Here is a 17,027-nt window from a genome sequence, read left to right as displayed (position 1 = left end):
TTCAGATCTAGTCATATACTCGAACCCTACCATCACTGCTTATTGTGCACCTTTACTGCTTGTTGTTTTAAAAAATTATTGTTATCAAAGTAATGAATTTTTTAAAAAAATCCATATTCTGTAGAAGTTATAAAGCAAAATAATCCCCTGTTTTTCCTCTCTCAGTTCTACTTCTCTCACGTAACCACTGTTTCTGTCTGGTGTATTTGTTGCCACACATTCTCTGCATTTTTAAAATTAACTTTTATTGGATTACAGCTGCTTTACAATGTTGTGTTAGTTTTTACTGAACAGCAAAATGAATCATCTTATCTGCATATCCCCTCCTTTTGCTTGGTCTATTAAAACAGATTCCTCAGTGGTCTCCATGCCATCCATCTCTCTCCACTCTGGCTATTGCCAGAGTTATCAATCTAAATAGAAAACCTTACTCTGCTAAAGAGCTCTGCTTACTCTGTATTGCCTATAGGATAAGGACCAACCCCTTAGTATTGGGTGTATAGAAGCCCTTCATAGTCTGGACCCAGTACCTGTCTCCAGTCTCTCTCCTTGCCACTTCTGCTTTGTGGCTTACCTCTAGCGCTACTATTCCCTGGATTAGTTAGGTCTCATTATGACTCCCTACCATTATATATATGCTTAATCTCTTTTCTGCTTGGCAGGTGTCTACTCATGCTTCAAGATCCTGCTCATCTGATGCCTCCTTTATAGAGATGTCTTTTCCACTTTTTCCAAGCAGAGATAATGTTCTTTCTTCTGTTTGTTTAGTGCCTTAATCATATATGTATATGATTAAATATATATATGTGTGTATATATATAATTTGGTCTGTTTATATGTCTATCCCTTAGTTATTTGTGAGCTTTTTAAAAAAGCAGGACTTTTGTCTTAACATCATTTTATGTCTGATATTCTACTTAGGACATAATGGGCATTCAGTAAATGTTTGGTAAATAGATATGTTTATAATTTAGATTTGCACTACTATAAAGACCTATATCTGAGGTAAAGAATATAAAATTTTAGATCCCATCATATTTTTAAGCCATTTGATATTTTGTAAATTTTACTGCATTATGTCACTTTTGGCCTTTTAATGACAGAAGCACAATTTCAGCATGACCTTATTTCTTAACTTATAAAAGAACTCAACTTTTAATGGAACAGTGTACTATATTTTAAAATAATGAGTTAGATCTACATAGAGACAGAAAAAGATACACAAGACATATTGTGAAGTAAAAAGGAGTTGTGTAACAATTTGGTACTATATTTAAGAAAAGTAGTGTTTTATGTTATGCTTAAGAAAAAGAAATCCAGACAAATGTAAATCAGATTATTATCTTTATTTTCTTTTATCACCAATCTTGTAATATATTCTTTTCTGTGTTACTCTGGAGTGTTTGCAGTTTTGTACTGTATGTCCTTTCATAAGCAAAAAAAAAAAAAAAAAAAAAACGGCCAAACCAAATTACTCCTCAGTTTTTAACCTTTCATATTCTTCATTCTTCAAACAGAAATAAAGTCTTGAATTTATTTTCATTTTGTTTTAAGTTTGCCCAGAAAGTTAGAAAATATCTTTAAGTAAAAACTGAAATACAGGTATGAGTTTGAAGACATTTTTGATATATATATATCAGATCCAGTCAGTTAATAATTGTCTTAAGGCCTGCTTTGGGTGGATAGTGTAGTATGCTAGATGCTGAAGTAGAATATAAAGGATATGATTCTATTGTGTAATAACTTACAGCTTTTTCTGGGTAGCAAAAATTCCTGAGCAGTACTTTGTGGAGGACATAAAATAAGTAATAATCCTATAATTGGCTATTTTAAGTATATTTTCTTTAAGCTGAAAATTTTTCTTTATATTTTGAGGGTGAAATTTTATTTCAGTATCCTATTGGAAACTAAAAGATAAGAATTGCTTTGCTTTAAAGTCAAATTGTAAAGGACATTTGCTGGTAGGTAAGACATGATAGTAAAAATAAGGTAGCATAAGGAAACAATTTTTTCATGATTAAATAATAAAAATTTTTAATACAAAATCCTGAAGTATCATTTTATAATAATATCTATTTGATTACTATCTGAATTGTCACTTAGAATATTGCTCAGAAGTATAGATATATATTAATAATTGCTGAAAGTATTTATATATATATTAAATTGATACTTTTTATAAGTTTTACTGAATAATTGTTAATATAATTGCTGAGTGGCTTAGCAAAGATAGGCATTAGTCTAAAGCTTCAGAATTCTAAAACTGATTGAAAATAATTGGAAATGTTTTTATCTGTAAAATAAAGCAAAATTCTAATGGAAAGGACTTGGTTAAGTACTGAACCTCTCTGAAAATAAGATATTCTTTTTATGATGGAGATTCGACTGTGATTGCCTCATTTTCTTTGCTTCCTACTGAAGAAGCTCTCGGTGCACTTGCAAAGAGCATAAGGAGTCATGTCAGAGGTCAGGTATTTGAGTCCATTTTCCCACAGCCTCCTGGTGTGAGTGATCTTTTACTGTGTTTTAAAAAAAAATGGGCAAGGATTAAAGAGGATTAGAAAGAATATTACCCTCCTGAATATAGGTCCAAGGCACTAAGGGTAGAGAACCCAGCCAGGCAGCAAATGGGCTTTGCTTGACCAGGACACAACCTCTGCTGCATTCCTTTAAGAAACTGAATGGGAAATGTTAAGTCCCCAAACTGGATTAGTAAATAATCTCATAGCTTGTGACATCTACTAAAATAAATTGATGAGCAGACTGCATTCTTACACTTTGAGGAGAGGGCCAGAGACATCAAGACTAAGAGTAATTATTCTTTTATCTTTTTGCTTTTTAATTTCAGCTTTATTGGGTTATAGGAATAAAGGGTAATTAAAGATGAGCACTCAGCCCAGTAAGTGTTAGAAAGGCACATTCCATAAACAAAGAAAAATTACTTTATATGTATTAATGCCATGAGTCCATATGTATTAATAATTTGTCTTAAAATTTGAAAGCACTACTAATTTTTATTTTTATAATTCTTCCTGTTTGTAGTACTTTTACAAAGTATTTCACAAATTCAACTGTTGAATTTATGCTGTTTATCTCATTGAAATGTAAGGATATATCTTTTAAGACACCTTTGGAATGTCTCTCTTTTTATATTTTATAATATACATTAATGTGGTTTGCACCATATGACACATAATTTGGTACCAAATTATTGAGACCCAAAAAGGTAGTTTCAAACCTGTTCTAGTAGGGGAGATGTACTCTGGCCTCAGTCTTTGGAAGAAGTAGTTAACTGAGGAGGTGTACTGTGGTCTCAGTCATTGGAAGAAGCAGCTAGCTAACTATTTTTAAAAGATTTTAAGTTGACTACTTTAATAATAAAGATGGTGTAAAAGTTGGCTTCCCTGGTAGCTCAGTCAGTAAAGAATCTGCCTGCATTGCAGGAGAGCGGGGTTCGATCCCTTGGATGGGAATATCCACTGGAGAAGGAAATGGCAACCCACTCCAGTATTCTTGCTCGGCAAATCCTATGGATGGGGAGCCTGGAGGGCTGTAGTCCGTGGGGTTGTAAGAATTGGACATGACTTAGCAACTAACCCACCACTGTGCATGTGTGCTAAGTTGTTTCAGTTGTGTCCAGTTCTTTGCGATCCTATGGACTGTAGCCCACTAGGCTCCTCTGCCCATGGGATTCTCCAGGCAAGAATACTGGAGTGGATTGCCATGCCCTTCTCCAGGGGATCTTCCCGACCCAGGGATTGAACCCTCACTAGCGCCACCTGGGAAGACCCCCACCACAAGTAGTTAATTTTGCATCTTTCTTCATGTAATTAGTATATTTGACTAGTGCAATAACTGTGATTATTCTGCTTTTGATATGGATTGTAATATTAAGGGAAGCATTTCTTCAAGAGTTTGAGATCGAATTTCATTTCATATGTAAATAAGAATTGATAGGTTATAACTTTAACAGGCATGCTCACTTACTTAAATGCATCTTGTACTATGCTCTTTAGGCTCAAGAATTCAAGTTGGCCCTATACAATGAATATGTCTTCCTATTCTTCTCCCCACCACACCTCTCAATCTGCTGTCCACTTTCCACCTTTCCACCACTTCTGCAAAGCGAAAGTGAAATTTGCTCAGTTGAGTCCAGCTCTTTGCAACCCCATGGACTATACAATCTATAGAATTCTCCAGGCCAGAATACTGGAGTGGGTAGCTTTTCCCTTCTCCAGGGGATCTTCCCGACCTAGGGATCAAACCCAAGTCTCCCACATTGCAGGCAGATTCTTTACCAGCTGAGCCACCAGGGAAGCCCATCAGTGGTTTAAAACATAATTAATACCGCTTAAACATAGAATTACATATGACATAGCAATTCTACTCCTAGTAACCCAAGAGAGATGAAAACCTTTGTTCACATAAAAATCCATACACATGGTTCAGTTTAGTTCAGTCATTCAGTTGTGTCTGACCCTTTGCGACCCCATGAACCACAGCATGCCAGGCCTCCCTGTCCATCACCAACTCCCGGAGTTTACCCAAACTCATGTCCATAGAGTCGGTGATGCCATCTCATCACCCTGTCATCCCCTTCTCCTTCTGCCCTCAATCTTTCCCAGCATCAGGGTCTTTTCATATGGGTCAGCTCTTTGCATCAGGTGGCCAAAGTATTGGAGTTTCAGCTTCAACATCAGTCCTTCGAATGAACACCCAGGACTGATCTCCTTTAGGATGGACTGGTTGGATCTCCTTGCAGTCCAAGGGACTCTCAAGAGTCTTCTCCAACACCACAGTTCAAAAGCATCAATTATTCAGCGCTCAGCTTTCTTTACAGTCCAACTCTCACATCCATATATGATCACTGGAAAAACCATAGCCTTGATTAGACGGATCTTTGTTGGCAAAGTAATGTCTCTTGCTTTTTAATATACTGTCTAGGTTGGTCATAACTTTCTTGCAAGGACTAAGTGTCTTTTAATTTCGCGACTGCAGTGATTTTGGAGTCCCCAAAAATAAAGTCAGCCACTGTTTCCCCATCTACTTCCCATGAAGTGATGGGACCGGATGCCATGATCTTAGTTTTCTGAATGTTGAGCTTTAAGCCAACTTTTTCGCTTTCTTCTTTAACTTTCATCAGGAGGCTCTTTAGTTCTTCACTTTCTGCCATAAGGGTGGTGTCATCTGCATATCTGAGGTTATTGAAACTTCTCCCGGCAGTCTTAATTCCAGCTTGTGCTTTATCCAGTCCAGCGTTTCTCATGATGTACTCTACATATGAGTTAAATAAGCAGGGTGACAATATACAGCCTTCACGTACTCCTTTTCCAGTCTGTTGGTTGTTCCATGTCCAGTTCTAACTGTTGCTTCCTGACCTGCATACAGATTTCTCAAGAGGCAGGTCAAGTGGTCTGGTATTCCCGTCTCTTTCAGAATTTTCCGCAGTTAGTGGTGATCTACACAGTCAAAGCCTTTGGCATAGTCAATAAAGCAGAAATAGACGTTTTTCTGGAACTCTCTTGCATTTTTGATGATCCAGTGGATGTTGGCAATTTGATCTCTGGTTCCTCTGCCTTTTCTAAAACCAGCTTGAACATCTGGAAGTTCACGGTTCATGTATCACTGAAGCCTGGCTTGGAGAATTTTGAGCATTACTTTACTCGCGTGTGAGAGGAGTGCAATTGTGTGGTAGTTGAGCATTCTGTGGTATTGCCTTTCTTTGGGATTGGAATGAAAACTGACCTTTTCCAGTCGTGTGGCCACTGCTGAGTTTTCCAGATTTGCTGACATATTAACACTTTCACAGCATCAATGTTTATTGTAGTACTATTCACAGTAGCCAAAAGGTGAAAACCAAATACCCATCAAATGATGAATGGACAAACAAATGTAGTGTATCCATATAATGGAATATTATTTATATCTATAATATTATTTATATTATACAATGGAATATTATTTTGTATAATATTATTCCACAAAAAGAATGGTGTCCTGCTACAACATGGATATATGCTAAGTGAATTAAACTGGTCACAAAAGACCATATATTAAATGATTCTGTTTGTATCAAATATCTGGAATGGGCAAATCTAGAGACAGAAAGTACATTAGTGGTTGCTTAGAGCTGAGGGAGGTTGGGAGTGGAGAGGGTGATAACTAAAGAGTATGGTGTTTCTTTTTTTTTAAATTTATTTTATTGACGTCTAGTTAATTTACATTGTTGTGTTAATTTCTACTGTGGAGCAAAGTGATTTCATTATACATATATATACATTCTTCTTCATATTCTTTTCCATTATGATTTATCACAGGATATTAAATATATTTCCCTGTGCTAAATCGAACTTTGTTGTTTATCCATTCTCTCTATAATCGTTTGCATCTGCTGATCTCAAACTCCCAATTCATCCCTCTCCCACCTCCCTTCCCCTGGCTTCCATAAGTCTGTTCTCTGTGTCTGTGAGTCTGTTTCTGTTTCATAAAAGTTCATTTGTGCCATATTTTAGGGTCCGTATATAAGTGAGATCATATGATATTTGTCTTTCTAACTTGGTTCCTTAAGTATGATCATCTCTAGGTCTATCCATGTTGCTACATTATTTCACTCTTTCTTATGGCTGAGTAGTATTCCATTATATGTATACACATATATATATATTTTATATATATACACAACAGCTTTACCCATTCATCTGTCAGTGGACATTTAGACTGGTTTTTGTACATGTTGCCACAATGAACACTGAGGTGTATGAATCTTTTCAAATTATAGTTTACTGCAGATATATGCCTAGGAGTAGGATTGCCAGATCATATAGTAATTCTATTTTTAGTTTTTTGAGGAACCTCCTGTTTTCTGTAGTGGCTACCCTAATATACATTTGGGTTTCCTTTTGAAGTGATAAAAATATTCTGAAATTGTGGTGATGGTTGCACATATCTCTTAATGTACTAAAAACTATTGAATTGTGTACTTTAAATGGGTGAATGGTAAAGTATATAAATTATATCTCAATAAAGTGTTACTAAAAGCTAAATTAAAAAGTAATACCTCCTATCCATATTCCTATATGTATCTATACCTATAGTAAAGCACATAGTCTGATTATAATTAATTTAAGAAATCTGTCTTTCTTGGGAATTCCCTGGTGGTCCATTGGTTGGGAATCTGTGCTTTCAACTGCCAAGGGGGCCAGATTTGATCCCAGGTTAGGGAACAAAGATCCCAGAAGCTGTGTAGCATGGCCTCCCTGCCCCACCCCAAAATCTGTCTCTCTCATTACATTAGGAAGCTCCAGAGAATAGTGTCTTGGCATTCCCTAACAAGCATAGTGCTTTGCACTATGTTTAAGAATTGAACTTCTTAACAATTAAATTCCTTCACTGTAAAAAAAGGGCAACCCACTCCCGTATCTTGCCTGGAGAATCCGATGGACAGAGAAGCCTGGTGGGCTTGTAGTCCATGGGATTACAGAGAGTTGGACACGACTGAGTCACACACACACACACGCGCACACACACACACTGTAAAGGAGAAATAAAAAAATATTGCCACAACATGTTGTTCCAAAATTGTGTTTTATAATTTTTTACATTTATGCTTTTTTGGAAAAATAAATTATTTTCTCATATATTATTTCTTCAGCTTAGTTTCCATTTTGTATTTAAAGTTGCACATAAGTCATTTATTACCTTATTTTTACCTTTAGGCGTATTCTGATCTTTGGGATTTGCATATATACAAGCATTTTATACACGTTATCAGTAAGACCTTCTTGTCATTTCAACTAGCTTAATATTTGTTTTTTAAATCAAGTTAACTTAATGAAATTTGAATCTACACTTTTGTGGATGTTTGAATTTAACATAATTTTTCTTTTTGTGTGTGTGGTGTGTCTATGTGTGTATGTTATTTTCTAGTATTTACTAGAGATGAAAAGTCTCATTTTACCTCCAGAACACATTCTGAAACGGGGTGATAGTGAAGCAATTGCCTATGCTTTCTTTCATCTTCAGCACTGGAAGAGAATAGAAGGTGCTCTTAATCTGTTACAGTGCACATGGGAAGGCAGTAAGTGTTCTTTTCCAAATGCAATGCTAATCTTTCTGACTATTCATTGCATTCACAGGCAGTCTTTTTTTAATGAGATTGTCTGGGTTTCCTTAAGGATTTATTGTTCAGATTGGTTTGAAAGTGAACTCTGTGGTGTTCATTGGTTTATTGGTAGAAGAAATGTGTAATGTGCTTATATTAAAACCACATTTAGGAAAAGCAGGATGAAAAACTGCTTGGGTATTCTGCTGTATGTTCACTTGAATTAAATATTCATAAGGAAAAAAAATAAAATTTATATCCATTTATTTTTTAATGTGGCTTGCTACTCTAATATTTTTTAAATTGGACTTTTTTTGGTTTTGAGATGTGTACAATATGAAACTTTTTTTCATTACTGAAATCAACTTAATTCTTTAAAAATTTAAAAAAAAAAACTTATTTTCAAAAATTGATGACTGTGCCAGGTCTTAGTTGTAGCATGTAGGATCTAGTTCCCTGACCAGGGCTTGAACCCATGCCCCCTGCTTTGAGAGCTTTGAGTCTTAGCTACTACTGAATCAGTAGGGAAATCCCTCCCCAATTTTTTAATTGTGGTAAAATATATATAACATAAAAGCATTTTAAACATTTTAAAATGCTAAGTTCTGTGAAATACATGTACATTGTTGTGCAACCATCACCATCATCCATCCTGAGTTTTTTCATCATCCCAAACTGAAATTGTGTACCAACTGAAATATAACTCCTCATTCTTTCCTCCTTCCCAGCCCCCTGGTAACCATTCTATTTTTGTCTCTATGAGTTTGACTATTCTAGGTATCTCATATAAGTGAAATCATACATTTGTCCTTTGATATGTGGCTTATTTCCTTTACCATATTGTTGAAGTATGTGTAAGAGTTTTATTCTTTTTAAGGATGAATAATATTCCATTGTAAGTATATACAAAATTTTGTTTATCCATTCATCCATCAGTGGACATTTGGGCTGTTTCCACCTTTTGGCTATTGTGGATAATGGTGCTGTGAACATGGGTACATAAATACCTGTTCAGGTTCTTGCTTTCAATTCTTTTGGGTATACTCCTAGAAGTGGAATTGCTAGATCATATAATTTTGTGTTTAATTCTTTGAGGAACCACCGTACTATTTTCTATAGCAGCTAAACCATTTAACATTCCACTTGCAATGCACAGGGCTTTCACTTTCTTTATATCCTTGCCAATACTTGTTATTTTCTGGGTTTTGGTAATAGCACCCTAATGGGTATGAAATAGTACCTCATTTTGATTTGCATTTCCCTAATAATAATGTTGAACATATTTTTATGTGTTAATTGGCCATTTGTATATTTCTTTGGAAAATTGGATTATTTTCTGCTAACTACCAGATCTCTCATTTGTAACTTCTTAAAATTAGCTGTAGATGAAAATTCAAAAATAAATTCAGTGCACATTTTAAATAACAACTAAAACTTGTTAACCTCCTCAGTTCTCAAACATTGCACTGAGGCACTTTTGGATATTATAGTAAATTCACAAGAGTGCCATGAGATTTTAAATTATTCATAGAAATGCAGCAGTACACCATTCAAACTGTTGCTCTAGATAGTTAAAGGTTTCAACAGTACTCTCTGTTTTCTTTCAATGTTGTCATAGCTTTGCAAAGCTGGGTTTTTGTTAGTTGCTATGATTAAAGGAAGTACCACACAAAACTCAGTGTGGAACAGGAAATGAGGATGGTATTATCCAAAGTGATTTTGAGGTTTGAGAAATTATGTGGTGTCCCACAGGCTCATATATCCCATTAGGGAGAAATGATGGTTATTTAAAAATGAAATAACTTTTTTCCTTTAATTTATGTGTATTTTTTTCAACTTGCTGCTAAGCTGTTGGAGCAAAAGCTTTTGAAATTGATCAGACCCACTACTTAATAAGTGGAATTGTTAAATACTTCTTACAGACTGGGGGCATCATAGCAAATTACTGAGACATGAATGGCACCATGTGTCCTTGAATCAAGAAAATTTGGGAACCTCTGTATTAACTTTTGCTGAGCGTTAGGCCCTGTGCTTGATACTGACAATATACAGATTAATGAAAGCGGAACTACTAAAACTGAGGAGCTCGATGTTTTGGGGTACTTAGATTTTCTTTTGCTTTTTCTCCAATAGTTTGCAAGCTTCTCAAAACTATGTAGCCTATCTTAATCCCCTTGTACGTGTCATCAACGCCTAGCCTGCTTGGTACGTAGGAAGTTATCCATAAGTATATGATTGATTTTGTGATTTAATGAATGATCTCCTAGTGTCACTGATTTAATTTGTTCTGTGACTTTGGACAAGTCACTGAATTTTATTGTAGCAAAACAAAAATCTGTATTTTGACAAAAGTTCATAGATCCAAGCATTAAAGAAAAAACAAAAACCTTATAATTTTGATAGTTGAGTAGATCAATAAAGATTTCTTCTTTAAGAAGTCTGTAGGAATGGATGATAATCTAGATAAAGGATGCATAAACTTTTTCTGTAAAGGACTACTTGGTAAATATTTAGTCTTTGTGGGCCATAGTCTCTGTCACAATTACCCAACTCTTACAGCATGAAAGCAGCCTTTTATAATATATAAATGAGGAGACATGGCTATATTCTAATATAATTTTATTTACAAAAACAGATAGTGGTCCAGGTCTGACCAAAGGTGACCCCTTTAGATACTTAATTTAGGTACTTTGGTGATCCCTGATCTAAGTTAAGCTCTGCTTACAGAAAACTGTGGTATCAGCTCAAATATGAAGTTAGGATCCATTGAAAACTCTTAGGTTGACAGAAGTTATGACTACAACAGTTGTGTGATTTCCCTAGAAGTGGAATTCACATGTGGAGAGTTAAATATTTTGTGTTTGTAATGAGGAGACTAAGGCAAGAAGGACACAGCCAGTCTTATCTTCCACTACTCCCTTTAGTTTTATTTCAGTTAGAACATTCACTATTCTCTAAATAAGTTTTATTCTTCTTATTTGTTCCTCTGCATATTCTGTTTCTTTCCTATAAAATGTGTCTCTAAAAAAGAAAACAAAATGCTATGTGGGGGACTTCCCTGGTGGTCCAGTGTCTAAGACTCTATGCTCCCAATGCCAGGGGCCCAGGTTCCACCTGTAGTCCAGGAACTAGATTCCACATGCTGCAAAAAAAGAAAAAAGATCCCCCATGCTGCCTTGAAGATTGAAGATCCCGTATGCTGCAACTAAGACTGGGTACAACTGAACAAATATTTTTTTTTAATAAATTTTAAAAATGCTGTGAGATATTTTAATAAAAATACATCTCCAAAATAGCTTTGATTATAGTAGATGATGAAAGTGAGATTGAATTGCATGTCAACAAATGTATATTTTTTTCCCTCAGCCTTTAGAATGATTCCATATCCATTAGAGAAAGGCCATCTATTTTATCCTTATCCCAGCTGCACAGAGACTGCTGATAGAGAGCTCTTACCTCGTAAGTAAATATTCAAGTTTTTCTAAACTTAAAATTAGTTGTGAGATTATTTTCCATAGTATTCTCCCATTTTAAAAGTACCTCCGGTTGAAGTTCAGGATACTGTTGAAATACTATTTTAACCAGTTCTTGGATATAGTTGCATAATTTAGTTTATATTTTTGTGGTAAAACCTTGTACTTGGTGCAGTGAAGGACACATAGATGAAAGTTTTTGTTTTTCTTTTCTTATAAGCACTCATCTTAAAGAAAAAAATAATACCAATCCTTCACAAACTCTTTTCAGAAAATGAAGAAGGAGCATTCAGCTCATTCTGTGAGACCAGTATTACCCTGACAACACAGTCAGACAAAACATTACAAGAAAGCTATAGAACACTATCCCTCATGAACATAGACACAAATGTCTTCAACAAAATGTTAGCAAACTGAATCCAACAACATGTAAAAAGGATTATGCTCCATGGCCAATTGGGATTTACCTCACAAATGTGAGGTTGCTTTAACATCTGAAAATGTAATAGAATAAAGGACAATAGATGGAGAATAGCATTTGACAAAAATACTATACCCATTGATGATAAGAATTCTGAACAAACTGGGAATAAAAGGGAGCTTCCTCAACCTGATAAAGAGCTTCTACGAAAAACCCACAGCTAACATCCTACTTAATGATGAAAGAGTGAATGCTTTCCCCCTAAGATCAGGAACAAGACAAGGATGTCTGCTCTTTTCTCTTCAGCATTGTAGTAAAGGTTCTAGTTAATGCCATCAAGCACAAAAAAGAAATAAAAGGCATTCATGTTCTAAAGAAAGAAGTAAAACTGTTTTTATTCACAGATGACATAATCTTCATGAATTCCATAAAAATACTGTTACAACTAATAAACTAGTTTAGCAAGATTGCAGGATATAATATTGATATATATGTGTGTGCGTATATGTATATATAACTCAGTCATATATTTATATACCAGCAATGAATAATCCAAATGAAAACTAGAAAACAGACCCAATGAGAGTAGCATCAAAAAGAACAAACAATTTAGGAATAAATTAAAAGAAATGTGAAATTTTTAAAATCCACTAAATACTGCTTAGAAGAATTAAAGAAAATTCAGTAGAGAGATAGTCCATGTTTATGAATTGGAAGCCCCAGTATTATTTTTATGACAATTCTCTTCTAATTGATCTATTAATTCAATACAGTTCTTACAAATTGATAAGCTGATCCCAAAATGTATATGGCATGTTAAAGGACCCAGAACAGTCAAAATAAGCTTTACAAAGTAGAGTGAAATCGGAGGGACTGTACTTCTCAATATATTTTTTTAAAAAAAGAAATAATCAAAGAGTCAAGAGGAGAACAAGAAATACATAAGGGTTATGATTGCGGAAAGTGTTTTTGTCTAGTTCCTGCTTTTAGGAAGCTAAACTTTCAAAAGAATAGTCTGTGCTTTTTGTCTCAGCTGCCTTATCATCCACTCACTCTTCTTCTGTATGAGCTGGTAAATTTGTTGCAGAGTACATCATGAGAAACGCTGGGCTGGAAGAAGCACAAGCTGGAATCAAGACTGCCGGAAGAAATATCAATAACCTGAGATATGCAGATGACACCACCCTTATGGCAGAAAAGGGAAGAGGAGCTAAAAGCCTCTTGATGAAAGTGAAAGTGGAGAGTGAAAAAGTTGGCTTCAAGCTCAACATTCATGGCATCTGGTCCCATCACTTCATGGGAAATAGATGGGGAAACAGTAGAAACAGTGTCAGACTTTATTTTTGGGGGCTCCAAAATCACTGCAGATGCTGACTGCAGCCATGAAATTAAAAGATGCTTACTCCTTGGAAGAAAAGTTATGACCAACCTAGATATTCAAAAGCAGAGACATTACTTTGCCGGCTAAGGTCCGACTAGTCAAGGCTATGGTTTTTCCAGTAGTCATGTATGGATGTGAGAGTTGGACTGTGAAGAAGGCTGAGCGCCGAAGAATTGATGCTTTTGAACTGTGGTGTTGGAGAAGACTCTTGAGGATCCCTTGGACTGCAAGGAGATCCAACCAGTCCATTCTGAAGGAGATCAGCCCTGGGTGCTCTTTGGAAGGAATGATGCTAAAGCTGAAACTCCAGTACTTTGGCCACCTCATGCGAAGAGCTGACTCATTGGAAAAGACTTTGATGCTGGGAGGGATTGGGGGCAGGAGGAGAAGGGGACGACAGAGGATGAGATGGCTGGATGGCATCACTGACTCAATGGACGTGAGTCTGAGTGAACTCCGTGAGATGGTGATGGACAGGGAGGCCTGGCGTGCTGCGATTCATGGGGTCGCAGAGTTGGACACAACTGAGCGACTGAACTGAATTGAACTGATCCTTTCTATGATTTAACTGATACGTAAGGATGCTAACAGTTATAAACACTAGTTTCCTCTTATAATATAAATCTGTACCACAGTTTTTACAATTGTGGGTCCATTAGAACTAAAGTCTAGGAAGGAAAGTTGCAGTTTTACAGCCATCAGACTTAAGAGCTGAAAAGTTCAAACAGATAGATAAAAACTTAGGAGAGCTTATGGAAGTTGAGTATGCTGATATTTTTCTCCCACAATTTTAATTTTTGAGTATGTTGCATATGTGACATGTCAACCATATATACACATCCATGTGTGTGTTATATGTTTAAATATTTCATGTAATCTTTAACATATGCATACATAGCCTTTATATTTTATATCTCTACATACATGGGGTTAAGATATCTTTGTAAGTTATATAATATGTATATTATTAAATATATGTTTTATAAGTAGTAAATGTTGTAAGCACTCTTTGGGTATAAGAGAGCCACTTCATGTTAGCTTAAAAATAAAGAGAATTTGTTGAAAGAAGCCTGAGTTATCTCAAAAAACACAAAGGCAACAATTATAGTTGCACCTTGGAAGAGACCAGAACCAGAAGGCTATCAGGATTTCTATCAGGAGTCAGTTCTCTGTGTATCTCTGTCTCTGACTGCCTTTTTCAGTCTCTCCTATTCTTACTTTCCTTTTTCATTCCCCAACTCCATCTTTTCTTTGTATGAACTTTCATTTCTGCTTCTCTCAGTGTATCTGCTTCATTTTTATCTTTCTCTTTGCAGTTTGGCTCTCCCTTTCTTAGACACATGTAGCCAGGCTTGATTCTCCGGTGCAGCTCTGAATTTACATGTCATCAATTCAGGAGGATAATATAGAATGAAGAATATCTCAATCCTGCTTCTAAAACTTCTGGGAGAGTAAATCAGATTTACCCAGGTGTTCATCCCTAATCCAATCTTCTACAGCCTAGGCCTAGTAACAGGATCAGGTCGTGTAAACAAAATTACCAAAATCGCTCTTTCCCTCTACATCACAAAACTGACTTAGGGGTCGTTATTTTCTGGGAGTGAATGAGATCACTAAGGGAAACTGTATAGGGTGTGAGATGTAAATTAAGGGTGAACCATGGTGAAAATTTCTAAGGAATGGGTTGCCGATAAGGAGTCAGAAGATTCAGTGAAGGAGTGGTCTGAGACAGGACAAGAACCAGAACTAGATATCCTAGAAACTAAAAGGAGAAAAGAAATTCCAAGTGAGGAGGAGTATCCACAGTATTAAGTAAGGTAATTACTGAGAAGAATCCATTGACTTTGGCAATTAGAAGGTCATTAGTGTTAGAAATATTTTCCTTCCTCAGGAGAGGGTGGTGGTAGTAGGTGTTTTTCTACTTTAATGGGAACAAGGATATTTGAGGCAGAGGAATGAATCTTTAATTGTGGAACATCAATATGCAAGAGTGTATTACATTAGGCTAATACATTTAACCTAAAATAATGCCCCCCAAATCATTACAGAAGTTGCCTGATAATATAAGGCAAGCTTTCATTGCAGTGTGAATAAAATCATCAAGTCATTATTTTGTATTGTCAGAGCCACAGGCTATAAGACAGAGAGTTTGTGTAATGGCAGGACTTTGTTATTTCTAGGGGTTTACTCATTTGCAAATTCTAGGAGCTATGAGAGGATGGATGTTCTGGGGGGGTTAGTTTGATTATATTGTATATTCTTAGAGTATTTTTTCTGTCTTTATGGTAAAATGAACAAATTTTTATTAATGTGGAACTTTAATACCCAAGAGTACTTAAGGTTTTTTGCTTTCAATTCTCCTTCAACCTTGATATGGCTTAAGGCATTCTGGAATTTGCTTATGAACCTCATAAGTCCACACTTGAACTGTTCCCTTAGTTCACATAGCTATTTAGTTGTCTTTTATGCCTCCTGATAAATTTTTCTCTACAAGTCAGTGATGAAATTTGAACTTTACTTCTAAGGGAGTGTTTCTGTACTAGTCATCCATTATTTTGATGTATTAGCCAAACATTGACTGACAAATGAATCTACAGAAAGCAATCCAAAAAGAAACAATTGAATCTCTCCTATAGTATAAAAATTTCATATTTTAGAAAATTATCCTATTAAAGCTATACAGTTTTCTACCTCATAAAGTAGGAATAATACTATCTATCTCCTAGGATTATTGAAAAAAATAATATAAATAAAAGCACTTTGTAAGCCACAAAATGCTATAGTTTAGTTAATATTATTAATTTTGCTGTCTTACGCAAAAGCAACTATAGTAACATTGGCATATGTAAGTATTTGTTCCCTATCTTTGCAAATACCATGGTTTTTATCTTTTGATTTGCTAGAAGTTGGCCTCTCATGGCTGAAGGACAGAGCAAAGGGGACTGATTTTTTTGGGGTACTGAAAGCACAGTGTTGTTCACAGCTTCTAATGTTTCTAACTTAAAAAAATTTCAGATTTGGTGTGCTTTTACTTTAAACATGACACAAGGCTCTGGAAATTTTCTGCATTTTTAATGAGTTTGCTTTTTGGTATGTACTTTCTGAAGATAGTATATAATACATAAAAAATAACTTGGCTACTGAAGGAAACTTAGGTGTAATCTTCTCTGTGATCATTATGTTTTAAAACGTTAAATTTATAGTTGACCTTGATTCAACACTGAATTAGTCATTCCTTACTTATGCAGGATATTACATCAGGAATTCCTAGGTCCGTGTCCAACCCTGTGAGCAGCCAACTGAAGTCCCAGAATAGCTCTCAGTTTAACAGACGTTTATTGAGCACCTACTGTGTACCAATCATTGTAATAGGCTCTGGTCATCATTGTTATTCAAGTATTTTCACATTTCAAATAAGATAAAAATACTTGAATACTATTGGTAATTAAATATCTAATCACTAGAAAAATAATAACCTTTGTAAATGTGTAAATGTAAAAATAAGACAATAGACTCCATTTATGTTCAGAATCTAGGACTTTGATGTTCTGGTTAGATTTTTACAGTGCTCAATGAAATGCCACATATAGGACACTTATTAATAAGTGGGTAAAATTATTAACTGATTGTTCTAGGAAATCTCCAACCACA

At 35.3% G+C, this 17,027-nt stretch overlaps 1 protein-coding gene across 13 annotated transcripts in view; it reads left to right on the top strand.

Moving 5' to 3' along the window:
- The window catches only part of ST7L (suppression of tumorigenicity 7 like), an 89,210-nt gene that overhangs the window by 45,954 nt on the left and 26,229 nt on the right, over positions 1-17,027 (top strand). For 9 of the 13 annotated variants that reach the window (XM_060412696.1, XM_042252496.2, XM_060412698.1 and 6 more), the window contains 2 exons: positions 7,927-8,077; positions 11,468-11,560. The exons of 3 other annotated variants lie outside the window; for them this stretch is intronic. In XM_060412696.1, coding sequence (XP_060268679.1) covers positions 7,927-8,077; positions 11,468-11,560 — 244 coding nt within the window. Of the gene's footprint in view, positions 1-662; positions 2,324-7,926; positions 8,078-11,467; positions 11,561-17,027 lie in introns of those variants that run through there. One more of the 13 variants, XM_042252512.2, reaches the window with a different exon arrangement.

This window comes from Ovis aries, chromosome 1 (genome assembly GCF_016772045.2).
Source record: "Ovis aries strain OAR_USU_Benz2616 breed Rambouillet chromosome 1, ARS-UI_Ramb_v3.0, whole genome shotgun sequence".
In the NCBI taxonomy this organism is placed as follows: domain Eukaryota; kingdom Metazoa; phylum Chordata; class Mammalia; order Artiodactyla; family Bovidae; genus Ovis; species Ovis aries.
This window is presented reverse-complemented; position numbering and strand designations above follow the sequence as displayed.